Source organism: Monocercomonoides exilis (assembly GCF_001643675.1).
Source record: "Monocercomonoides exilis strain PA203 chromosome Unknown scaffold40-978991, whole genome shotgun sequence".
In the NCBI taxonomy this organism is placed as follows: Eukaryota; Preaxostyla; order Oxymonadida; family Polymastigidae; genus Monocercomonoides; species Monocercomonoides exilis.
Window position 1 is genome coordinate 562,789 of NW_027150585.1, and position 25,090 is coordinate 587,878.

General features: G+C 35.1%; 6 protein-coding genes across 6 annotated transcripts; all 6 read left to right on the forward strand.

Annotated features, from left to right (window-relative positions):
• Window positions 1-3,667: 3,667 nt before the first annotated feature.
• Window positions 3,668-4,737, forward strand: MONOS_14294 (uncharacterized protein; the record flags this gene model as incomplete). Its single annotated transcript, XM_067867083.1, has 2 exons — window positions 3,668-3,910; window positions 3,973-4,737. The coding sequence occupies 2 exons, from the start codon at window positions 3,668-3,670 to the stop codon at window positions 4,735-4,737; spliced, it is 1,008 nt and encodes a 335-aa protein (XP_067722770.1).
• A 1,395-nt stretch (window positions 4,738-6,132) lies between these two features.
• MONOS_14293 (uncharacterized protein) lies at window positions 6,133-6,399 on the forward strand (the record flags this gene model as incomplete). Its single annotated transcript, XM_067867082.1, has 1 exon — window positions 6,133-6,399. One exon carries the CDS (start codon window positions 6,133-6,135, stop codon window positions 6,397-6,399), a length of 267 nt encoding a protein of 88 aa, XP_067722771.1.
• A 298-nt stretch (window positions 6,400-6,697) lies between these two features.
• Window positions 6,698-9,028, forward strand: MONOS_14292 (uncharacterized protein). The gene has a single exon (XM_067867081.1). The coding sequence runs from the start codon at window positions 6,767-6,769 to the stop codon at window positions 8,729-8,731; it is 1,965 nt and encodes a 654-aa protein (XP_067722772.1). The 5' UTR covers window positions 6,698-6,766; the 3' UTR covers window positions 8,732-9,028.
• Window positions 9,029-10,248: 1,220 nt separating this feature from the next.
• On the forward strand, window positions 10,249-11,887 carry MONOS_14291 (uncharacterized protein; the record flags this gene model as incomplete). Its single annotated transcript, XM_067867080.1, has 4 exons — window positions 10,249-10,350; window positions 10,430-10,537; window positions 10,600-11,093; window positions 11,156-11,887. The coding sequence occupies exons 2-4, from the start codon at window positions 10,468-10,470 to the stop codon at window positions 11,885-11,887; spliced, it is 1,296 nt and encodes a 431-aa protein (XP_067722773.1). The 5' UTR covers window positions 10,249-10,350; window positions 10,430-10,467.
• Window positions 11,888-13,836: 1,949 nt separating this feature from the next.
• Window positions 13,837-19,697, forward strand: MONOS_15451 (uncharacterized protein; the record flags this gene model as incomplete). Its single annotated transcript, XM_067868330.1, has 2 exons — window positions 13,837-14,085; window positions 14,202-19,697. The coding sequence occupies 2 exons, from the start codon at window positions 13,837-13,839 to the stop codon at window positions 19,695-19,697; spliced, it is 5,745 nt and encodes a 1,914-aa protein (XP_067722774.1).
• A 2,821-nt stretch (window positions 19,698-22,518) lies between these two features.
• Window positions 22,519-24,679, forward strand: MONOS_15450 (uncharacterized protein). Its single transcript, XM_067868329.1, has 4 exons — window positions 22,519-22,669; window positions 22,742-22,809; window positions 22,876-23,375; window positions 23,435-24,679. Exons 2-4 carry the CDS (start codon window positions 22,743-22,745, stop codon window positions 24,197-24,199), a joined length of 1,332 nt encoding a protein of 443 aa, XP_067722775.1. The 5' UTR covers window positions 22,519-22,669; window position 22,742; the 3' UTR covers window positions 24,200-24,679.
• The last annotated feature ends 411 nt before the right edge of the window (window positions 24,680-25,090 follow it).

A 25,090-nucleotide genomic window follows, 5' to 3' on the forward strand; every position in this document is an offset into this window, starting at 1 on the left:
TCTTCAAATATATTTCGTTGAGGGTTTTTATTTTTATTTTATTTTAAAGATCTGATTAATTCATTCAAAAAATAAAATGATGAAAAAAAAAGTTTTTCATAATTCAAAAAATATTTGTAATTTCAAATAAAAATTTATTTGAATTGAATTGATAAAAAATAAACAAAATGAGCCAACTCATATCTCAAGTTCCATTAAGAAAGCAATATCAAATAATCCATTCATTTTTCCCTTTCCATTCATCGTCAATGTTGTTTGATATTCATTAAATATTGAAATTCACTTATTTCTTTCTCTTTTCTCTCTGTCTGTTTTGTCAATCTTCTTCATTTCACTCTCATCTCTCTTCTTCCATTCGCCTTTCTTCCCTCAAATTTCTTTCTGGCTGACATTCCTCTTCCTATTCTTCTGTCTCATACGCTCACCATTCTCTCTCTCTCTTTTCTCTCTCTCTCTCTCTCTTTCTTTCTTTCTTTCTTTCTTTTTCTTTCTCCTCCTTTTTCATTGAATTTTTTTTTAAATTTCTTTTTGTTTCTCCTCTTCCTCTTCTTCCTCTTCTTTTAATTTGACATGTTTCACGCCATTTCTAATTGAAATGGATGAATTCAAACTGAGTTGCGGAACATTCAAACTGAGAAGAAAGGTGGCGAAAAAGGGAATTTATTTGGTATTTTTTGAAAAAGAAGAAAAAGAAAGAGAAGAAAAAGAAAAAGAAGAAAAAGAAGAAGGAGGAGGAGGAGGAAGAGGAAGAGGAGGAGGAAGAGGAGGAAGAGGAAGAGGAGGAAGAGGAAGAATTATAATTAGAAGAACGAGGTGAAGAAGAAGAAGAAGAAGAAGAAGAAGAAGAAGAAGAAGAAGAAGAAGAAGAAGAAGAAGAAGAAGAAGAAGAAGAAGAGGAAGGAAAGAAAGCTGAAGAAAAAGATGATGTAATGGTGTTGAGGAATAGGAAAAGAAATGTATTTTCCAGAGTGATTTGATGTTGTTTGGTTGATTGAAATATGAAAATACGTTTTGCTTGTTTTTCTCTCAATCTTTTTCAATTCAATTTTCCTTTCTTTCTTCCTTTCACTCTTCTCCATTCATCATTTCGTCGTATTTCATTCTTTTTAAAAGGATAAACTTTTCTCCATCTCTCTTTTCTCTGTCAAAATTCTATTCCTCTTTGTACAAATCATCTGATGAAATATTATTTATTTCTCCTTTTCCTTTGATCCTTTTTCTTCTCCTTTGCTTCTTCAATTGAAATCCTCAAAACCCCACGTGTTTTCATTTTTGAACCACATCCAGAGAATTATAAATGCTGCAGAAATATTTCCCTTCGTTAAATTGTCTCCGTTTTCATTTTATCTTTCTGCTTCTTTTTCTTCTCATCCACTCAATTCATTTTTCTCTCTGGAGATTCCCCTTTTCAGAACATCTTTTTGGTATTTTGAAGATAAAATTAATTCAAACGTTTTCTTCATCTTATCTCAAAGCGAATACTTTGGTGCAATACTTTTCTCTTCTTTCTCTTCTTTCTCTGTATCTTTTCTTCTTTTCTTCTTTTCCTCAATGTCATTACGTTTTCTTCTTTCATTGCCTTTTCTTTCTCTTTCTTTCTTTCTCCAATGGCATGATTCTCTCTCTCTCTCTCTCTCCAGAATTGTTCGGTTCTCGCTCTTTCTCCTCTTTTTGTTATTCTTTCCTCCATTTCCCCTCAAAGCAACTTTTCTTTTCCATAATCAATTTTTCCTTATTTTCCACTCCATCTTTGTATCTTCCCTCTTCTCTCTTCTCCCCCTCTTTGAAATACTCCATTATTAATTCCAACTCAAATTCTATGAAATTTCTAAAATCCTTTTCACATTTTATTCACCCAATTCTGCATTATTTCACCAGTATTGAAAATCTTGTCATTAAAGCATAAAAATGGCTGTTCCCGTCAAACCATTCTGGAAATGACAATGAGTTATGACAAATCACAAAAAAAGTTGGATGCTTTTAAAATGTGAATGCCCAGCCAGCCCATCTGCTCTGATGAAAGAGTCGCTTCTATCAAATACCCTCAACAAATATGCCAAACAAACTGCTTTTCTCTTTCTTGCAAACTCATGTTAAGCATTGTCATGCTATGCAGCATGCAAAACAGATGGTAAGAAACGAATGTCATCGTTGAATGCAATCCAAACAGGGATAATTTCAAAACTTCTGATTCTTTTGAAAAATGTTAAGAAGGCTTTATTCAATGGCATTCCTGTTCATAGTCATTCTGTATTCATTCAAAGAACACCTTAAAAGAAAAATGAATGAAATAAAAAAATCAAACTATATTTTTGGTATCAAAATATTTTCTCATCTCCAATGGATTGGTAATTATCTTTCCAATTGGTTTTCTTGTTTTCCTAAATTGCCTCTTGTCACATAATAAAAACAGACAACTGGACAATAAATGGCTGATACTGAACGTCATCGAAAGCAGAAAATCCATTGTGAAGTTTACTGTGATATCAGATGAAAACAGATATCCTCCAAATTAACTCCTTTTCAAAGACTTATTCAACGTCTTGTCTTTGCTGACAGCACGCTAGTAGGATTCGTGTAAAGGCAAATGAGATTGTTGTTGATGCCTGTTGGGTGTCTCGCTCAACTCGCATTCTTCATTGTCCAACCCCTCAATTCCATTTCCTTTTCCACAAAGAAAATCTTCCCCCCAAAACCCTAATAAAGCAAGTCCTGAGCAAAAGTTATACCAAGTACACTGCATTTCCCTGAAATGACATAGCGGTTCAATTAAATCCTTCAGAAACATTCTGCTCGCTTTTTCTGCATCTTGATTGAGTTATTTTTCATTCAAAATATCGCAGCCAGCGTTGTACCATATGTTTTGCAATATACAGCTAAGTTCAAATTTTATGCAATTTCTTCCATCAACTTCCTTTTCGCAAACAATCGATGCAAAAAGTCACCTGCTCCTCCAGCTTCACGTGAAATCTCTATCCTTCTGAAGTGTCATAACTTGCATGACTTCATCTGTGGCCGTAGGTCTAAGCAGCTCAAACATGTCCTTATCGCAGACAATCAAAAATTAAAAAACTCAAACTTATAAAATTATATGTTGTGAACCCTTACTTATTTGTTCAAAAACCAGATAATTTTGTTTCATAGATTTTCTTTCTTTGAGGCAAAAATCATTGATGGCAAAAGAGGTTTCGATCCTATATTATTTAAAAAATTTTTGATTTAGTGCTTTTAATTCTTTTTATTCGAATATTCAACGAATATTTCGAAAACGAATTTATTAACTGTTTTAAATTCAACTTGCAATTTCACAGTTATCTTCAAAACGACAAATATTTCTTGGTTTGTCAGAGTTTATAAGAAATGGATGGTTTAAAAAATAAATGAATATTTTTTCTCTTTTGATTTTTCGATTTTTTTAGAGAAACTTTCACAGATGGAACAATTCAATGAAGCAGAGCAGAAGCAGAAAATTGAAGAAATGGATAAAATAGTTGATGGAATGAATATAGAAGAATTCGAATCAATTTTCAACGAAGAAACATTCAACAAAATAGAAAAAATGATTGAAGAAAAGAAAATGTCAATAGAAAATGCAATTTTGCTGCTGAAGCATATAGGATATTACAATATGCTAAAAAGTATTTTTATTTTTGGACTAAGAAAATCTATGTTGAATGAAAGATTTAAGAAGATGATAATTGAAGAAGAAGAGAAAAAAGAAGAAAAGAATGAAAGGCTTTTGGTTGATCTTTGCAAATGCCATATTTCACTTAATTATCTCCTCTCGCCTGAAATGATTTCAATTTGTGTGTCTTGCCTTCTGAAAGTTGCATTGAAGAAAGAGGAGACCGATGAAGCTCAGAAGGAAGTTGAAATGGGGTTGCTAGCTTTGTGCAATATTGGAAATTTGGTTTGAGAACCTTTTTACCATTTTGATCTTGTTAAATTGCATTTTCCTCTTTTTTTGCATAGAAAGTTAAAATTGATCTTTATCTGAATGAAATCAGAGAGATCATCAAATATCACCAGGAACATCAGAATCTGACACGACTTGCCTATCAATCTGTTTGGCTGTTTTTGGTCAAGAGATTATACTGCAACAGATTTTTGGAAGATATTGTTGTGAATAAGCTGCATTTTGGAAGAGAAGCAAGAAGAGAATTGGAAGAGCTAACAAAGTGCGTGAACTGGAAGAAGAAAGAAGAGGAAATGAACAAAGAAGAAGCGAAAGAAGAAATTGCATTGATGAGATGGGTAGAAACATTGAAGATTTATTTCCTCAGATGCAAATTGTGGAACGAACTATTTTTTGGGCTTATCTGTGGCATTGTTCAGGTATATCGAGCAGCAAAAGGAAATAATGGAGTAATTGGCAATCTCTGCATTTCCTCCTTGGGAATTGCAGCAGAAAGGAGTGTTGTGAAAGTTGAAGACTTGTTGAAAAGTGGTGCTATTGATGCTGTTTTGGAGGAGATACATCAGCCAACGTTGGATGACAATATTGCACATGACAGCTTAATATTTTTTATGAACGTTTCAAGTCGATTGAAAGAAAAAACGGATAATAAAATCGAAGAAGAGGAAAGAAAGGCAACGAAAAGGAAGGTTTTTGAAAAGCTGGAAGAAGAAGGATACGAAGATACAATCACCACCTTTCATAAAATATTTGATTTTCTTCACAGAAATTATTCTCTTGGAACATCGTTGAATATTTCTGATTATTTTATAAATATTTGAAAAAATGAAACTCATTTTTTTTATTTGATTTTGTAACTCAGAAATTTTTTATTCTTTTTTATTCATTTCACAAAATGAAAAAATAAATAAATAAATAAATAAATGGATCATTTAAATCATGTTTTTGCTTTCTTTTAGGAGAATAAAAAAAGAAAAATCAAAAATTCCATTCTTTTCTTTTCTTTTCATCAAGAATCTTTGTTGAACGAATTGTTTAAAAAAAAATATGTTAAAAATCAGTACTCACTTGTTCATTCATCATTTTTGAAATCTTTTCCTCTGTTCTTTTCAGCAGTTTTGTGTTCCTCTCACTTCTTTCTCTATTTTTCCTCGTTCCTTTAGATTTCATTGAACTGAAAAAGAGAAATAAAAACTCCTTAAAAAACTGAGGATTTGTAAGATGAATTTGAATGGAAAGATAGCGTTCTTCTTTTGGTAGTTTGTGTGTTAATTGAAGCTTCTCATCGCAGACATTTTCTCATTCTCGCTTTTTCTTTCTGTATTTCAGTCCAACCTGCTTTGCCAAATATTCATCAAAAATATGATATCCTCAGCCAATTCCCAATGAGCAAGAGAAATAAAGAAATAAAGAAACGACAAATACAAAGAAATAACTTTTTGATTTTTGCCTTATATTTTCTGTCCAAAGGATTTCATTTGAATTTTTCATCATCCTTCAACAGCTAAATATTCCTCAAATAGCACAAATTCGTTCACAGAGCAGAGATTAAGCCAAACTGATAAACTCAGAAGTCGAATGAACCAACATTCTGATTGTGATTCATGCTCTTCCCTTGAAAGTGATGATAAATGTGAAAAGGAAGGAAGAGAAGGAAGAAATGATGGTTTTCAAATGGATAATTGACGCAATTATAAGAATTTGAGTAAATGTGAGAAATATTCTCTCTAAAATCCTTTCTCAAAATCAACAGCCTCAATCTGCAAACATGCTTTCAACTTATTCTTTGTCCTCTTATCTTTACAGAATTCTCTATTATTTTCCTGTTCTTCAATTTTTTCCTCTTATTTTTTCCTCTTCACTCATTTCCTCTTGTTCAGCTGTATGTTAAGATTCTATTCCACCAATTTCAAAGTAGTTGCATCCACTTTAGAGTTAATAGCTTTTTTTTTTCCTCATCCATTGCCATCAAATGAAGCATCAAGTGAATTCAAACAAGAACGGGCGAATGCAGAGAAGGATAAAACAGAAAAGGATTTGGAACAAAAGGAGAAATTGAGAGAAAGTTTAAGTGAAGAATATGAAGAGGAAGTTTGTCAACGAGAAGAAAGAGGTTCAGTGCATTCCATTCAATGAATCGCATTCTTTGTCGCTTTCCATCTGAAACGAAGTGAAGCCATATTTTCCTTTTCCAGCTTCTCTATTCTGGAGTGATTATGCATTTGTCTTTTTCTTCTTCAACGAAATCTGTTCACTCTTGCTCTGCCTCATTCTCTTCTTCACTCGCACTTATTGTCATGAATACTTTTATTGCATCCAACGAAGTCATCGAAGAAAACGGAGAAGAAGACGGAGAAGAAGAAGAAGGAAAGGAGGAAGAGGAAGGACAGGAGGAAGAGGAAAGAGGAGGAAGAGGAGGAAGAGGAAGAAGAGGAGGAAGAGGAAGAAGAGGAGGAAGAGGAAGAAGAGGAGGAAGAGGATGAAAAAGAAGAAGAAGAAGAAGAAGAAATGATGACGGAGACGATGATGATGATGATGAAACAGAAGAAGAAGAAGAAGAAGAAGAAGAAAAAAAAAAAAAGAAAAAAGAAAAAAAAAAGAAAAAAAAGAAGTGGAAGAGGAGGAGAAGAAGAAGATAAAGCATAATTATTACTCCGATGCGGATGATGATGCTGAGGTTCATTCATTTGTCTAACTCTTTTCTCCGAAGTTGAATGTTTTGATACGCCTTTTTTTGAATGCTTCGAAATTTCTTCTTCTTTCTCTTCTCTTTCATCTTCTTTATCTCTTTCTTTCTCTTCTTCTTCTTCTTCTTCTTCTTTTTCTTCTTCTTCTTCTTCTTCTTCTTCTATGAAATCCTCTTTTTATGCTCAAAACAATCCATTAATTCATTCTTCTTCTTCTTCCTCTTCTTCTTCCTCTTCTTCTTCCAATTCTTCTGATCATTCTCTTTCTATCTCTTCTCCTTTTCCTCCTTCTTCTCTTTCTTCTTCTCTTTCTCCTCCTTCTCCTCCTCCTTCTCTCCATTCATCCAATCCTTTTGCTTTAGCTTCTTCTTCTGTGATTCTTTCTTCTTCTCATCAAAATTCAATTCCAAACGAAAAAGAAATGAAATTTCGAATGCGTTCATATTCTTTTTCTCCTCGTTCCTCTTCTTCTTCTTTTTCTTCTTCTTCTCCTCCTCCTCCTTCTTCTTCTTCTTCTTCTTCTTCTTCTTCTCATTCAAAGTTTAATTCAAATTCAAATACAAATTCTAGTCATAATAACAAATCTTCAGTCGATTCTGGTTCGCGGAATCTGTTGGTGAATTCTATTCCTTCTTTTGTTTTGGATAAAACGTCTTCTCCTTCCTCTTCTTCTCTTTCTTCTCTTTCTTCTTCCTCTTTTCTCTCTTTTTCCTCTTCTTCTCTTTCTTCTTTTTCTCTTCCTCTTTCTTCTTTCATTCAGGATGAGTTTCCAAGAGTATTTGTGGATATTCCTTCTTCTTCTGTCTATTTCTCTTCTCTTCCTCCTTCTCTTCTTTCTCCTCATTTGGAAATGAAAACATCGGAAAAGGGAAATAAGAAAAACAAAAAGAATTGCTTAGATTCTTCATTATCATCATCATCATCATCATCAGCTTCTTCTTCTTCTTCTTCCTTTTCTTCTTCCTCCTCTTCCTCCTCTTCCTCTTCCTCTTCCCCCTCTTCTTCTCTTTCTCCTTCTCAATCTCTCAACCAAAGAGTCTTTCGACCTCGTCCTTATTCTTCACAGTTATACCCTCCAAATTCTTATTCTCCTTCTGCTTTGTCCTCTTTCTTCTGCAATGCTCAACTGTCTGTGATATCTTCCTCTTCTTCTTCTCCTTCATTATCATCATCATCTTCTTCATTCTCTTCTTCTTCCTCTCTTTCCTCTCTTTCTTCCTCTTCTTCCTCTTCTTCCTCTTCATCATCTTCTCCTTATTCCTCCTCGCTTCCTCCTCTTCTCCTCTCTCTTCTTCTTCCTGTTGCCTCTGCCTCAATCGACACTCTGCTTCTGCAAAGGCTGAGAGAAGATGAGTGCGACCTGCTTTTGTATGAGCAGAATTTGAAGGATTTGTTTGTGGTGAAGAACGAGCTGAACGATGAGACAGTGACATTTGCGAAGGGAGTGTATGGATTTGGGAGAGGAGGAGCCTCCAGCGATGGATGGGGAGAGGCAAGAAAGAAGGCAGCGAATGAAGAGAAATGCAAAGAAGCATCTGAAAAAGCGAAGGAAAAAAGTGAGAAAAAGGAGAAACAAGGGAAGGATGAAGAGAACGATTGTTGCACTTGTGATACATTTGAGTCAAATAAGCATTGTTCTCCTGTGGAAGGAGAAAAAAGTGGTGAAGAAAGCAAGCACACAACTGAAATGTCTGATGTTAGTGATGAAGAATCCAGCAACCACGCAATGCATCCTTCTTCTCCAAATCTGTTGGATTCTCCGCCAAACACTCTTTCTGGTTATTTCAGCTCTCCTCCTCCTCCTCCTCCTCATTCTTCTCATTTTTCTTCTTCCTCTCACAAAAGTGCATCTGAACTTGGAATCATTCCTCCGCCTCCACGTTTGGATGATCTGATCGGTCAAACAGAGAAAGAAGTTTCTTCTTCTTTTTCTTCTTCTTCTTCTTCTTCTTCTTTTGTTTCTTCTCTCTCCCCGTCTTTTTCGAACGAAAATTCTCTTTCCTCTGCTCTGCATCTTCCTCCGATCCCTCTTTCTCTTTCTCCATCTTCTCCTCCTCCTCCTACTCCTCCTCCTTCTTCGCATCTGTCAGCAGACTCATCTGCCTGCAGCAGCATCTCCATTCTGTAAATGTTTCTTCTTTCCATCTAGATACTATTAAACATCAACGGAATGCCATTCAGCGATGTTCTGAGTGATTCGATGATTCGGATGGAAGGAAACAGCGCAGACGCCTTCAGAGGCAGATGTTGCCAGAAACACAGGCCAACAAGCACGATGAGGGTGAGCGCCTCAGCAAGCGACTGGAGGATGTCCCCGGTGGTGTTGAAGAGGATGTGTTGCAAGAATCAGTTTTTGAGTGAAATTTCAAAGAAGTTAACAAAAAATATCAAAAAGATTGAAAAGAAAAATAAAAAGAAAGAAAAACAGGAAAAGTTCAATCAAGAATTCATAATTAAAAAGCAATACTCCTTTGCGAATGAGTTCATCTTGCAGTCTTCCTGATTGAAGCAGCTTGTCTTTTATCATTTCTTCCCAGCCATTTATTATTATTAACAAATTTCAAAAGAACTTCTGTGCAACACTAAAAGAGAAAGTAAAAAGTGATAGAATAAAAAGGAAAAAAATAGAAATTATCATTGCAAAAAATGTTCAATTTATTTTCATTTATTTTGATTTCTTTCTTTCTTTCTTATTTAAATAAAAATGCATAAATGTTACAAAAATTGGATAACACACCTTAATTCAATCAAACATTTCTATCTTTGCCAAGTCTATTTTGTCAGACTCATTCATGCATCACACGTATTGTTTCTGTGTTTGCATCGAAATCCAAGCTAATATTGGAGAATCAATTATAACCATCAAAGCAACCAAAAATGATGACTTTCAACAAAATTCAACAAGCGTCTTTTCAGATAAATACACGTCAAGCGGAAACACCATTAAATGATTGATATGTTGAAATGAACCCAAAAATTAGTTGCAATTTGATTCCGATATTGCATCAAACTTCCTTCGCCATCTTGAATTCTTTCATCTTCGCTCAGCTTCAAAGCCTTTTGTAAAAAAGAATCTCTTTCAATGCTCTGTTAACAATGATGTTCATTGTTGTCTTGATAAGGTCTCTTATGCGTTCAATTATCATGCGCCCAATCATCAAAAAATTGCGAATTGTTGAAAGCTTCATTCCCTCCCAATCTTCCTTCAGCCTGGATGGCCTACTCAAGAAAGCAACGAATTATAAAATTATCCTGATATCTTATAACTTTGATCAACACATTAAATTTGAAACATACACAGAAAACAATAAATATCTTGAAATAAAAGAAAAAATCATTTCGATGATTCAAAGCTTCCAAATAACTCCAAAGGAAATCATCAAAAAAATAACTTCAAACGTTTGAGTATTAACTTGCAATAATGTTTAAATGCACAGTTTAATGTGCAAATTGTTGTTTTTTTGTTTCTTCTTTGTTTTGTTCTTCAAAACGATTAATTGCCTCCTCTTCATGTGGCTCGGAACAAATAAATGGAAATTATTTTAATATTCAATACCAAACACGTGGGATATTTTTCAATACGTTTATAAATTTCATCGAAATTCAATCCAGACTCTTGGAATAAATTATTGTTGATTAGATCAGAAAGAAATTTAACTCTTTCATATTTGACTTAATATAGCCTGAACCGTTGACTTCTTTGTGACATCTTTTTTCACACAGATTTTTACTAAGCAAAGGAATTGAGTTTGACAACTATATATTAATTTTGTCAACAATCATCAACAATGTTTTTTTGTTTGTTTTTCTGTGGTTTTTTTTAAAGTTTTGCAGCAAAATTTGTCTTTGCATAAAATAGACAGAATGGAAATGTACGATGAATACAAATCAGACGATGATGTTCAGGAGCCTTCTCTTTCAGACAAGTTTTCAAGTTTGTGTAAATTGTGTATTTTCAAAGATCTCATATTTTATGATTTTTGATGTTCGATAAAGAATTATTTGATCAGTTGGAGCATTGCAATGAAGATGAACAGAGAAAGAAAATTGAAGAAATGGATGAAATAGTTGATGAAATGAAAAAAGAAGAATTTGAATCTATTTTAAAAACAGAGCTGTTCAACAAAATGGACAAAATGATTAAAGAAAGGACATTATCATGGGGAAACACAATTTTGTTATTGAAGCATATTGGATATTACAAAGTGCTGAAAAAGATTTTCTTATATTCTTTTGATTATTCGTTATTGAGCAAAAGAATGAAAGAGATGATGATTGATGAAAATGAGAAGAAGAAAGAAAGAAACGAAAAAATTCTTACAGATATCTGTGAATGTTATGCTTTGCTGATTGAAGTAAGCATCCCAAAAAAATTGTATTCAATTATTGTGCCTTGCCTTCTGAAAGTTGCATTGAAGAAAGACGAGACAGATGAAGCTCAGAAGGAAGTGGAAATGGCGTTGCTGGCTTTGGGCAATATTGGAAATTTGGTTTGAGAACCTTTTTACCATTTTGATCTTGTTAAATTGCATTTTCCACTTTTTTTGCATAGGAAATGAAAAGAGAACTTTATTTGAATGAGATAGCAGATATTATTCAATATCATCAGCAGCATCAGAATCTGACACGCCTTGCCTATCAGTCTGCTTGGCAGTTTTTGATAAAAAGATTTTACAACGACGAAAGCTTGGAAGAAGTGATTGTGAATGAGCTGCATTTTGCGAGAGAAGCAAGAAGAGAATTGGAAGAGTTGATGAGATGTATTGATTGGAAGAGAAAAGAAGAAGAAAGAGAAAAAGAAACTGAAGATGAGCTTGTTTTAAAGAGATGGCTCAAAATGTCGGAGAATTGTTTTCACAATTGCAAATCATGGAATGAAGAATGCTCCGAGCTTATCAGAAGCATTTGTCAAGTGTATAGAGCATCAAGAGATAATTACTTTGGAATTCAATTACAATGCCTTAATTTGTTAGAAGCAGCAGCAGAAAATAAAGATGTGAAAACTGATAACTTTTTGAAAAGCGGAGCTATTGGAATCTATTTGGAGGAAATGAAGCAATCAACTTTGGTTAATATTTCAATAGTGGAAAGTTTGTCTTTGTTAAGTAAAATTTCAGAAAGATTAAAAGAAAAAGAGGATGATGAAAAGGAAGAAATTAAAAGAAAGGCAACGAAAAGAAAGATATTTGAAAAGCTGGAAGAAGAAGGTTGTGAAGATTGCATTGGGAGTTTTCATAAATTGTTTTTTTTCTCAATGGAAAATATAATGATGCTTTGTTATTGAATATTTCTGATTATTTTGTAAATGTTTGAGAAAATGAAATTCATATTTATATTTTAACTCAAAAATTGATGCTTTGTTATTGAATATTTCTGATTATTTTGTAAATGTTTGAGAAAATGAAATTCATATTTATATTTTAACTCAAAAATTGATGCTTTTGTATTTGTTTTTGTTACTCCAAAATGGTATCTATTTCTTTTTCATCATTTCACAGAATGACCACAAACTCAGGCATTTGAAATTTTTGTGAAAAAATACTTAGGGTGGTTTTTTTATCGGACTTTTTTTTATCCGGACAAAAATTTAAAATTAAAATATCTCAACAAATATTCAATTTTAATTTACAGCAATTTGCACAGTTGTATATTAGCATATATGACATCTACTTATACACAATTTTTTTATTGCGGTGTTGTATATTTTTTGAAATAAATCATTTTCATTTCAGAAAAAACTGACTTTTGATGAATTTTTCTATTTTAATAAAACGATTCAATATATCTTTTGCACTTATCGCTTATTTTTTCAATGTAACAAACAATTTAGGTTATTTTTTATTTTCTGCAATTTGCTCGTTTTGACTGAATGAAAAGCAATCATTTTTGAAAAAATTTTATCAATGGGAAAAATAAAAAAAATTTTTTTGCAAAACTCAAAAACAACCAAGTGAATAAAAGGCATGCATTAATTAATATAACGGTTTATTTGATTACTTCCACATTGTTATTTAAAATGAATTGCAGTCCATCAAATTATATTTTTTGTACTCTTTTTGTTTTTGATAATATTTTGTGATGAATTTCATTCAAATGCCAATATGGCTGATCCTTTTTGAAATCAAACTTTCATTCGATTTTTGAACAAAATATATTTCTTTTATGGATCATTTCAAAAAATGATTTGTCAAAAATTTTTTGAAAACTTCCTTTTGTATAATTTACAAATATTTTTAAAAAATCATTATTTCATCAAATTTCTGTTCCAACAAACAAAACTTCACTGAATTGGAAACAAAACCTTAACAATGTTATTATTTCACTTTGAGAAAGCAACTTAAGTGGGAACAGAAATTTGATGTTATAATGAAATTTTTATTTCATTTGATAATTAAACAAAAGGAGGTTTTCAAAAAAAAATTAGCCATTTGTTTTTAGGAACTCTCATTGTTAAAAATATTGTGATTGCAGAAACATATTTTGACTAAAAATCAAAGAGAGAAGAAAATTTAAATCAAGACTCGAACAAAAGAGTGATTTCAAAAAGTGTCATTCTTTTAATAAAAATGATCAAAAATTGAAATAACAAATATAATAGTGGTATTTTTTGATCATAAAAACAGATTTTAATCGATGTATTTATTACAAACATTACTGTCGTATGAATTTGTTTTATTAATTTATTCAAAAAACATTCCTCATTTTTTTGTGATTAAGTTTTTTTTTAATCCTGTTTCTTAACAATTGGTGCATAAAACATGACATAACACAAAATAAAATATAAGATCACTTTCTATTAAAATAAGAGGGAAGTTTCTGACATTTTTCTCCAGAAAACATCTTTTCATCACCAACTCAATTGGCATCCTAGACTTTCATTTTCGTTTCGACTGAATGTTGTTAAAAAAATAAATTAAAATCATACAGAAATAGGATTTCGAAATATATTTTCAGAATAATTCTTCTTGTGGTTGTTGAGTGATCGAACTTGTCAAAATTTTTTGCACAATCTGCAATTGATATGAAATAGTTGACGATATTTTTTTTTCTTTTAAATGAAAAGTGTTTCTTTTTCTTATTACACATTTCTGTTTTGAATAATTAAAGATGCAATAAATGATGAAACGAATAATTTTCATAAAAAAAACTGAAAAACAAAAAATATGGTTACTGATCATCAAAAAAACCATTCGTTGAGTTTTTGTTTATTATTTTAAGAGAGGTCAAAAAAAAATGGCCAGCGAAGAGAGCATGTCGATGTGTTCGACATCAAGCGGGATGACGAATGAATATGCTCAAGCAGAAGGTTTCAGTAAACTGGAAACAGTTGGATTTTCATTTTTTTCACCTCTTTACCATCAACCGAAACATCCGAGTAAAACATGGGAAATTTTCGTATGGGCATTCACAGTGCTTCAGATGGTTACACTCAGTTTCTTTCGAGTTGATGTTTCCACGCAAAAAGTGAATACAGTTTCTTTGGTTTGCGATTTTCATCTTTAAATTTTTTCCTTTGTGATTTACTTATCATTCCACAATCCTGAACTTGATGAATGTATATTTTTTGGGGTTAAATTTTTTATTCATGCGACTGTAAGTGCGTCGGCTTTCCAGATGGAACGTCTCTTGGATATTTAGCAGGAAATTACGTTTCGTTTGTAATAATAGGATGCGCAGGATATTTGGCATTGCTCATTATATACATAGCGGTTACAGCGATTTTTCAAGGCGTTATTTCTGGCTCGCAGCCGTGGGTCATTTCACTTTTGCGCTGGCTTGTGAACTTTACATACACCATCTTGTTTATCCCATTGACTTCGATATGCATAACTATATTTGATTGCTATAAATCCGAAGGACAAATGGTCCATCGGGGATTTGAAGGCAGTTGCTCGGGTTCATTGTTATCGTTTTTGGGATTTATTGTGTCAATGCTGGTACTTATTGTTCTTCTAATATCTTCAATATTAATAAACAACATGATTTTCAACCACAATTCGAAGCATGGTGGTCTATGGTCATCACCAAGTGGGCTGTGGCAAGCGGTGGACTCGTCACTTGTGTTTGGATGTGTGTTTGCGATGAGAACACTGATTGAATGGCCATTCTGGCGCGGAGTGGTTACTGTTGGATCTTCTCTAGCGATGATGGTGTATTTTGTGTATATTCAGCCGATATACAAACTGAATGGAAATCTGCTGATGGGCAGTAAATGGTGCATGTTTGGATGTTTGAGACTTATTGACGAAATTCTGTATGCAATTGAAGGAGCAACAGGCAACTGGATAATAACTATTGTGCTTCAAGTTGTTGGACTAATAGCTGGAATTGTTGTTTGTGCAGTGCTGTTGCCTAAGATTGGCCGAAAGATGAGAGAGAAAAAGTATCTTTTAACAGCCTTTGGCAACCAGCTGTCCGATATTTGCACGAAAAATCCTTCTTTGGCTCTGCCTCCGCTGAAAAAGCCAGAAAGAGTGGAGCCATCCCTTCGCTTTATACAACAGAAAGAATACAATTCGATGATTCATTTGACATTTGCGGATTACGTGTACACACACGCACTGAAGACGAACCCGAACAACAGCATGCTGTGCTTCCAGTATGCGACGTTTCTGTCTGCCTATCGCAAAAACTACATGAAGTCGAACACGCTCATCCAAAAAGCTCGATCGCTTTCTCCGGGCATGTTTCTGAACTTTGTGCTGTTCTGCAAGGCAAAAGAGAACGGAGGGCGCGCAAACGGGCAGAACGGCGGGAACGGGGCAGGCAACATGAACTCGTTTGCCTTCACGACGCTGCTGGCAAAGGCAGAGAAGCACCACGAGCAGGCTGTGAGTGCGATGAAGGACTTCTTCGAGAACGCAACAGCGATGCAGCCAGACTACAAGGCGATTCCGGGTCTGTTGAATTCGATTGTGAAGAACGAGGATGTTGCGAGAAAAAGCTACGAAGAGCTGATTGCATCGCACGAGCAGAACACAGGTGTGCTGCGGAGCTATGCACGTCTGCTGCTGGACATCTACGACGACGAAGACGAGGCAGAGATGATTCTGAACCGGGCAGAGCAGATTGAAGAGGACTACGGCTACGGCGAGTCGATGGCACATACACATGCTGGAGGCTTCCACGATGGGTCGTTTGGGATGGGAGAGGCATACGAGATGAGCGGGAGGAGAAGCGCAGGGGGAGACAGGACGGGTGCAGAGCATGAGGCGAATATGCCTCGTATTGTGAGGCGGGGAAGCTTTGAGGTGAATGCAGGGAGTGTTAAGGATGGCGCCAACGGAGACAAAGGAGCAGAGGGTTCTTCATTGGAAGCACAGAATTTGGATGGTGAACGTGAGTCTCTTGCGAGAAGCGAGGCGCAATGGCAGCAGTCTTCGAGTGGAGCCAGAAGGCATCACACGTCAAATCGGAGGAGGAGAAAGAAAAAGAAGAAAGAGTCAACGATTGTCGATCTGGTGATGGGAGGGCACGGTGAGCACGGGAACAAAGAAGGGAACATTTTCAAGCTGAAGTTCACAGTCATTGTTTCGCACATGATAGACATAGCTGTGCTAATAGCTGCCCTGATTGTGTATGTCATCATGACGAATAATCACCAGAAGAACCTACAGACGCTGCGGAATGTGTGCGATTTGTCGTTTCATTCAGCACGTTCAGCCACAATCGGATACAACTTCTTTATATACGACAAAAGGTACAACTTCACGAACCCGACTTCCTCAGACAAGTGGCCGGCAGGAATGATTCAGAAGAAAGATCTGTTGAAGATGATGGACGATACATCAGAAAGCCTGGCCTCTATGCTCGGCAGAATCCACCAGTCAACCACAAACTTGGAGGTGTGGGAGACGGCAGACGTCAGCACGTATTTCTTCACGATGACCACAAAGGAAGAGGAACAGGACGGAGAGACAACGGAGGTGATAGACACCAAAAGGCAGGTACTCCGCTCGTCGTCGATGTTGGAGGTGCTTGCGACTGTTTCACAGATCACTCACCATCTGTATCTATCGAACATATCTTCTCGACCTCAAGATCCTGATTATCTGTCTAACATACAGTTTTTGGTCTTCAACTGCCCTGTTCCAATTTTGGAAGGTGCGAAAAGAGTCATCATTTACTACTTTGACCTTATGAACACAGAATGCAACCAGATCATCATTGTCTTTTCTGTAATCATCTCCGCTTTTCTGTTGCCGCTGACGATTTTCCAACTTTTCCTTTTTGTGAGATTCTCTCACAAGGCAGTGAAGAATCGGATGAGGGCGTATCAGACGATGCTGGACATGCCAAAGAACAAGATGCAGAGTGTCATTCGCAGACTTCTGAGAGACGAAGACGAAGAGGACGACTTTACGATCAACATTGAGATGGGCGAGAGCATGGAGACGAGGACATACGACAACTACTTGGACAACAACGAAATGCACAACGGTGATAACAACCACAACGGAGAGTTCTTGGAAGATCCTGGCGCATCTGCTTTGCAAGAAGGAGGAGGTGAAAGTGGGCAAGGAGACAGTCAATCGAAAATTGTGTGCAATTCCCTGCAGACATCTCATCTGAACGGGAAAGGGCTGGGTGAAATCAATGCGCGCTCAATGTTTGTGCGGCAGGCGTCGATGGATTCGCAGCAGAAGAGGAAATCCTCTTTTAAACAGAACTCACCCGAGATGGAGCTTTCTTATGTGAAGTCAGCGTCTTCGATGTTGTCTGGTGCTGGCCCTTCTATGGATTCGATACACGACACACCGTTTTCTCTGTCTTCTTCGAGTTCTTTGTTTGAAGAGCATCTGACGACGATTCCATCGACATCTGGCTTGCAGCTGCAAATGCCAACAGTCAGCGAAGAGAGCACAAAGGGAGCACAAACGAATGAACAAGGAAATGGAGCAAGGAGAAAATCACATCCTCTGCTGACGAATATCGACACTTCTTTGAACAATCAGAAAGCGGAGTCCGAAGGATCAGGAGCAGAATCCCAGTCCAGTCGATCGAAGAACGATTTGACTCCTCCTGAACACATTCCCTTTAGCACAAACGAGGTTGCGATGGTTGAGCACGAAGGAGCATCAGTTGTTGCAAATGCCACTCCCACCGGAAACGCTCCAAAGACGGTTATCAACCCGATGTTCGGCGGAAATGTGCTGGCGGCACCGCAGACAACCAAGCCTCTTGGCATCAACCAGTTCGACGAACTGAACAACATGTCACAAACTCCTCTTCTCATGCCACAGCTCTTTTCAAATAATGGAACAGGTGGCCTAAACAATAATGGAAATAATAACCAGCCCCACTTTGGATTGACGTCTACTGCCTCGTTCTCCATCCAGCACACGATGTCTGAATACGAAACGGGGTCTATTTTCAACTCGACTCAGATAATGCCCCCGCTCTCACCAACAAATGTGTATCAACAGAAAAATCCAATGTTATTCAGCCAGAACCTGTCGCTTCAACAAATCGACGTGCCAGCTCCGATGCCCACTGTCTCTGAGGCACAGTTGAGGACTGATCGAAATATGTTGGATGCGAACGAGCCAATTGTGCAGGCACAACAACAACAACAACCTCAAGAGCAACAACAACAACAGATTGGAGCTGTTGATATGAAATACACGTACGATGACGAAGATAATGAGGAAATAGAAAGAGCCAGGCAGATGGGGATGATCAGAAACGCCGTTGAAGATGCAGCGTGGGAAGAGCAAATGGAAAAGGATATAGAGAAGCACGAAGCAGCATACAAGCAGCTGCCAAAGCCAGTCACAGCTAAAATCCGAGTGCCAATCTTTCTATTTGTGATACTTGGTCTTTGTGCTGTTTTTGTTACAGTTATTTTGACAATCACGTATGTTGCTGGCTTCAAGCCAATCTCAGCCAACATCATTCTATCTGGAATGCGTGCGTCAATTCTGTTCCAAATCCAGTTTCTGCTGATATCCGTTCTTCAGCCTCTTCCACTACTGAAGACAGACCAATCAATCACATTTCCGAGAGCAAACAATCCAGTCATGCATAACTCCTCCCATTGCTCTGGCGATCCACTCATTGCACGCAACATGCTGGTTTCGATGTCCAATTACTTCGATGCGGTGCATTTGGGGTGCCACTTCGGCGATTCTGAGTATTCGCATGCAGACGATGTTACATACGATGCAGTGACTGTGTCGCGGATGAAGACAGAGTTCAATGTGAAGACGCTGCTAGCAGACACTGAGTGCTTCCTGGCTGAATCTGATGACTGTTCTCAAGTGGATCCAATGAGAATATACGGAGTGCATGGAAACCTTTATGGCCTCACCTCACTTCTGGCGCGGATGAGGATAAATGTGGAGAGGATTTCGAAGATGGATGTTGAGAACATCACGTATTTAACCCCTGAAGCGCGATTCATTCTGAATGGACTCAGAAATGATATTGTGGGAGGCATAAACAAGATGACGAACATGATTTTGACTGAAGGAAAGGAAGAAGTGCAAGAGTCAGTAACTATTCTGATTGCTGTTATTGTTGTGTTTTGTGTTTTGTATTTAGTATCCATGTTTGGGAATGGGTTGATGTGGATAGGGGAAATCGCGTTTATCGAAAATGCATCTGAAAAGCTGTTGGATTTGCTGCCAATCAAAGAAGGTGAGAAGGAAATTGTGATGATGCCGTCGATGGTGACAGGGCACGACTCATTCGATAAAGGAAGAGAGGCAATTCTGGACTATGCGCAGCAGCTTATCACGTCAATCAACCAGAACGAGCCTTATGAATCATTGGTGGCGACGTTTTTCCAGCTTTCGTCGACGGCGTTTGCTGTCTTCAACGAGGAGGAGAGAGAAATGGCAGCGAAGAATTACGAAGGGATAGAGAGGCACAAGCGAGAGCATTTGCTGTTGAGGCAGCGGCTGACTATGATTGCAGACCTGCTTCGCTCAAAGAACGATGCAGCGAAGGCAGTTGGGAAGAGGAAGCTGGTTTCGCTGTTTGACATGCACTTCACCGACGAAGACATCAACTTTGCAGACACTTGTTTCGGGATGGATGATAACAATCAGAATAACAACGAAAACGACAATGACAACAACGACGATTTGTGATTGTGGCTAGTTTTGTGTGTGTGTTTTTTTTATATGTGTGTGTATTTGCGTTTATCTATGTGCTTGTGCTTTCGTTTTTAGACATTTAGTCTTCTTTTCTTTAATGTTAGTTTCAAAAAAATTAGTATCCATTTAAATAAATCTTGTAAAATGGGTATCAATTTTTGAAGTTTTCTTCTTCTCTCTCGCTCTCATTCTTTTTTTAGTAGTTTTTTAGATTTTTTTTAACATTATCTTTTTTTCCATTGAAAATAATGCCTATTGTTCATTGAAAGTGTCTGTGAGGGAACTAGTACTTCAAACTTTACCTCTCTCCTTTTATATGTGTGTAATTTTGGTTTATTTGTGTATCTTTAGTTATCTGAAGAGAAATTTGCACTTTTTTGTTGAAATACTTTATTCGATTTCGTTCGCTTTAAATATACTAGTTTTTTTTTTTTTTAAATTTAATTTAATTTAATTTTATTATATTTTATTATATTCCATTTTTTTTTCCAAATGTTCTTTTGAAAGTGAATCAATTCTTTTTTTTCTCTTTCAAACAACAAATTAATATTTTTATTTCATATCCATTTTTTTTTGAAACGTTTTTTTTTTTCATGTATTAAGTTCATTTCCATCCCAAGTGTTTCTTTTTTTAGCTTTTGCTGTTTTATTTCGGTTATGCTAAAAAGCATAAAAGTCGCATAACTTTTAATTGTTGTACATCACATTTATATCACCCAGAATTTGAAATTTATTAAAGTTTAATGTTTTATGTGAATAGTTTGATTTATAAATTGAATTTTTGTTTTGTTTGTTTTATTTTTTCGAAATCAACATGCACATTTGATGGAGTTTTCATTTGATGCAAAATTAACATTTGCTTTTATCTCTGAAAAAGGTTGTGTTACCGTTTTTGAATATTCAAAGGTTGTTGTATTGAATCTTTTTAATTGATGAAGAGTGAATGGAGCCTTTTTTTTTTTAATTGTCATTAGCAAAGGTTGTTTAAATGAAGAATAAGTTTATTTGAAGAAGAAATGCTTCATTCAACAAACTCGCTTCATTTAAAAATTCTAAACATCGTTAATAAGGCAATTTTGAGTTGTAATAATCTTATCACATTTTATTTGATTATAATTTTGAAATGAAAAAATAATATTGAGAAATATCATTTCGTTATATTTTTCCTTTTTTTTATTTTTGAAGTGATTATCTTCGTAATTCATCGTTTTGTTGAAAACTTATCAAAAATTGATGTTCAAGGAACTTAATGTTTGAATAATCAAAGAATGAATGAGAGTCAATTATTTATCAGAAAATTAGTTTTTCAGCTGTTCCCAAAGAATTATCAACTGAAATGATCTACGTCAGGTATACGTACAAGCTGAAATATGTTTTTGAAGGTTTTTTTTGAATTCGAAGACATTTCAAAAATAAAAAATGCATCCTCCTTTTTGAATTTGTATGAAAATCATGTTCTGAATGATATTCATTTATGAACAGTGTTTTCTCCGAATTTTTTAGAGTTTAATGCATTTGCTAAGTGATGCTGATGAGTTGATATTTTTCTCAAATATCTTCATCAGGGCAACTTCCTCTTTTGATTATTGCTCTGTTCTTTTCAATGGTCTCTCTATGTTGAATACGTGCGCAACTTGAGATGAAAGAACAAAAAGAAGAAGAGCTGCATTCTTCTCAGACACATTAAAAATTGATGTTTGACAGTTGAGAAATTGAAAAACAAACATTCATTGCATGCACATAAAACAGAAGAGCAAGATCAGCCAAGTTGAGGAAGAGAAACTCAATTTTGTAGAGTTTTTTTCCAGCAAAACCTACAGCCTTGGCTGTATCAGATGTGATTGGCGGAATGCTCAGTTGTGAATTTCGCTGAACATGCGTTGATTCTTATTGATAATGAAATCTTCCATTTGAATCGGAATCAATCCAGAAAGATGATGAATTCATGTGATGTTTGACAAACTGAATTTGTTTTTTTACAAATTCCTCAATGTTTGACAGACAACGTTGAAGATGAACGGAAAACATCCAATCTCACCAACTGTTGATTGCTGCATCACGAAAGAATTGCCAGAGTATTGCTCAAAAAGGAAGCTGTTCTCTTCATTCTGATGCAACTGAAATCTGACTGAATTTCTTTCTTTTTTCCAGAATCCCATTTTCCCTTTCAAATGCTGAGAAATAACCTTGCTGATGTGTTTATTGAGTGCGTTTTGTGTAAAGTCGTCTTCCTCCTTCTTCTCCAAATCTCTTTTCAACTGAAATGAAAACAGCCTTGAATGAACAAATCTGATAACAATATCCAATCAAATGAATAAATTTCCTTTTGATGTTTCACTCTCAATGAACAGAAGAATCTCCATTTTTTCTATTGGAGCTGGCCTTCATTGTTTTTCTTTTTTGCACAGGATAATTTTTGCAATTGAAACATTGGAGCCTTGATCTTCTGCCACTCAAGAAGCATGTTCCCCATTTTCAAGAACTTTTCTTTTCTTTTGTTCAGACAATTTGTGATGATTTTCTGAATTTCTTTTCTTTTCATCTTTCATGATCCAATGTTCCATTGATAAATGAGCTCAAAATGACACAATCCATAAAATATGCCAAACCTTCATGCATCACCTGTTCTTGTTTTCAAATTCATTCTTCTCCACAAAAAACAACTAAAAACATCTTCCGTTCACTCATTCAATCTGCCAGATTTCTTTTCCTCTTTGATAAGGCATTTGCTATTAATTCCATTGGACAAAAAAATGTGATTCAAATTGTTGATGATTTTTGAAATAAATATCATTCTTCAAATAAACTGTTGGTTATGATCAAAAAGAAACAAAAAATTTCCATTTTTATTCTCATACAGCCAATCCTTGGGGCTTCTTCGCAATATCTTTTGCAATTCTTTTCATATAACAAAAACAGTACAGTTTGCATTGCGATCGTTTTTATTTTGCAGGATAATCAACAATGTGTGTATTTATCTTTTATTTTGTTTCTAATCATCCTTTTCCCTCTTTTTGAATATTTTTTGGAATAAACAGAATGAGTTTGCCAAATGATGCATCTGAAGACAGAATGCAGATGATGACTAAAACAGAACAGTTTTCAAGTTTGTTCTTTTGTTTGGATTGAACAATTTTGAACAAAATTTTTGTATTTTAAATGATTTTTGAAGAATTGTTCCATGAACAGGAAGATTGCAGAGAAGTTGAACATATGCAAAAAATCGAAGAGATGAATGGATTAATTGATGAAATGAATAAAGAAGAATTCAAATTAGTTTTCACAAAAGAACAGTTCAATGAAATTCACCAAATGATTAAAAAAGAGAAAATAACCTTGAAAAATTCCATTTTACTATTGAAGCATGTTGGATATAGCAAGAAACTGAAATGCTTTATTGAATTTGCATTTAATGAATCATTATTGCGCGAAAAAATAAGAGAGATGATTATTGATGAAAATGAGAAGAAAAATGATGAAAAGGATGAAAAGCATTTGACTGATCTTTGCAAATGCTTCACTTTGCTGAATGATAATAAAATTCCTGATGAATTACGTTTAATAATTGTGCCTTGCCTTCTGAAAGCTGCCTCGAAGAAAGAGGGAAACGAGGAGACTCAAAAAGAAGCGGAAATAGCTTTACTGGCTTTAAGTCACATTAGCCAATTTTGCGTATGTTCACTTCTATTTCCATTTTGATACTTTTGCATTTTTTTCTTATCTTTTATTAGTTATTAGAAAAAGAACTTTACCTCAATGAAATCAAAGAGATAATCAAAAACCATCAGGACCATCACAATCTGACACGGCTTGCCTATCAGTGTGCTTGGGCGTTTTTGATGCACAGATTTGTTGACGAAAAAAAGTTGGAAGACATAATTGTGAATGATCTGCATTTTGCAAGAGAGGCAGCAAGAGAAATCGAAGATCTGTCAAAGAGTGTGGATTGGAAGAGAAAAGAAGAAAGAAGAAAAGAAACAAAAGTGAAAGAAGTGTCTGTTATCAAGAGATGGCTCGATGTGATTAATGAGTTCACATTCTCATGCACATTATGGAACGAAGAACTTGCTGGACTCATCAGCAGTACTGTTCAAATGATTCGAGCATCAAGAGATAATTACCCATATACAAGCCATCAAAGCCTCTCTTTATTAAGATGTGCAGCAGAAAAGAGAAAAGAGAAAATTGATGACTTGTTGAAAAGCGGAGCTATTGGTGCTGTTGTGGAGGAGATTCAGCAGCCAACAATTAATGATGATTTGATAAAGAATTGTTATTATTTCTTTTCGAATATTTCTGAAAGACTGAAAGAAAAGAAGTATCTCAAAGTTGAAGAAGCGAAAAGAAAGAAAACAAAAAAGAAAGTGCTTGAAAAGATGGAAGAAGAAGGATTTGAAGATATCATTGAAAGTCTTTATGGATACATTTCTTTTGTTAACGAAAATGATTATGGTGAATTTTCAAGAAACGCTTCTGAATATTTAATGTATCTGTAATTGGAATATTCTACACATCTCCGTTCATCTCATCTCATCTCAGAAAAGAAGAAAATATGAAGAAGAAAGACGAAAGAAAACGAGCATGTGAAAAAACAAATATGAAAAGATAAGAAGAGAAGAGAGAAGAGAAAAGATTTCGTTCTGAAGCAACATTTTCAGTTGAATCTGAAGAATATTCAACAAAAATTGTGTGTTCTTCATTCATTTCATTCAATCTTCTCATTCTCATCTTCCACTTCGACATCACTCACACACTCTCCCTCCCTCATTCAAACATTCACACAGCATCTGTCTTCATTTCAACAATTGTGATCTTCCTTTTCTTCTTCTTCTTCTTCTTCTTCTTCATTCGTTTCGACAAAGAAGACAACACACAACTCAGATGAATTGGGATTGAGTCACTTTCAGATGATGGATGGAATGGAAGTGAAGGGCAATGAAACAAAATTTGGATGAATTTCAATTGAAGATTTCTGAGCAAAAGAGAAAGAGAATGAGAAAAAAAGAATTCAATTGAGATTGACTTGTTTCAGCCAAACGGTTTTTAAATAAGATTTTTTTCTTCTTCTTCGTCGTCGTCAGATTAATTGCTGCTTTATTTTGAACAAAAGAAGTTGATAACAGGTTTCTTCAACAAACATTTCTTTCTTTTTTCTTTCTTTCTTTTTCTTTTTTTTTTTTTTTTTTAGTCTTCTTCTTTTTATTTTTTTGAACTTTTGCCTTTTGTGAAGAAAAAGTTTGTTTTTGCTTATCCTGTGAGATTTGGGCTATTCCAAATTGAGGACAAGACTGAATCCGTCCTGTTATTTGCAATAATTGTTCAATTATTGCAATAACTTGCAGGCTTTGGGTCCAGATTCAGTTTCCCAGGAAAACAAACTTTTTATT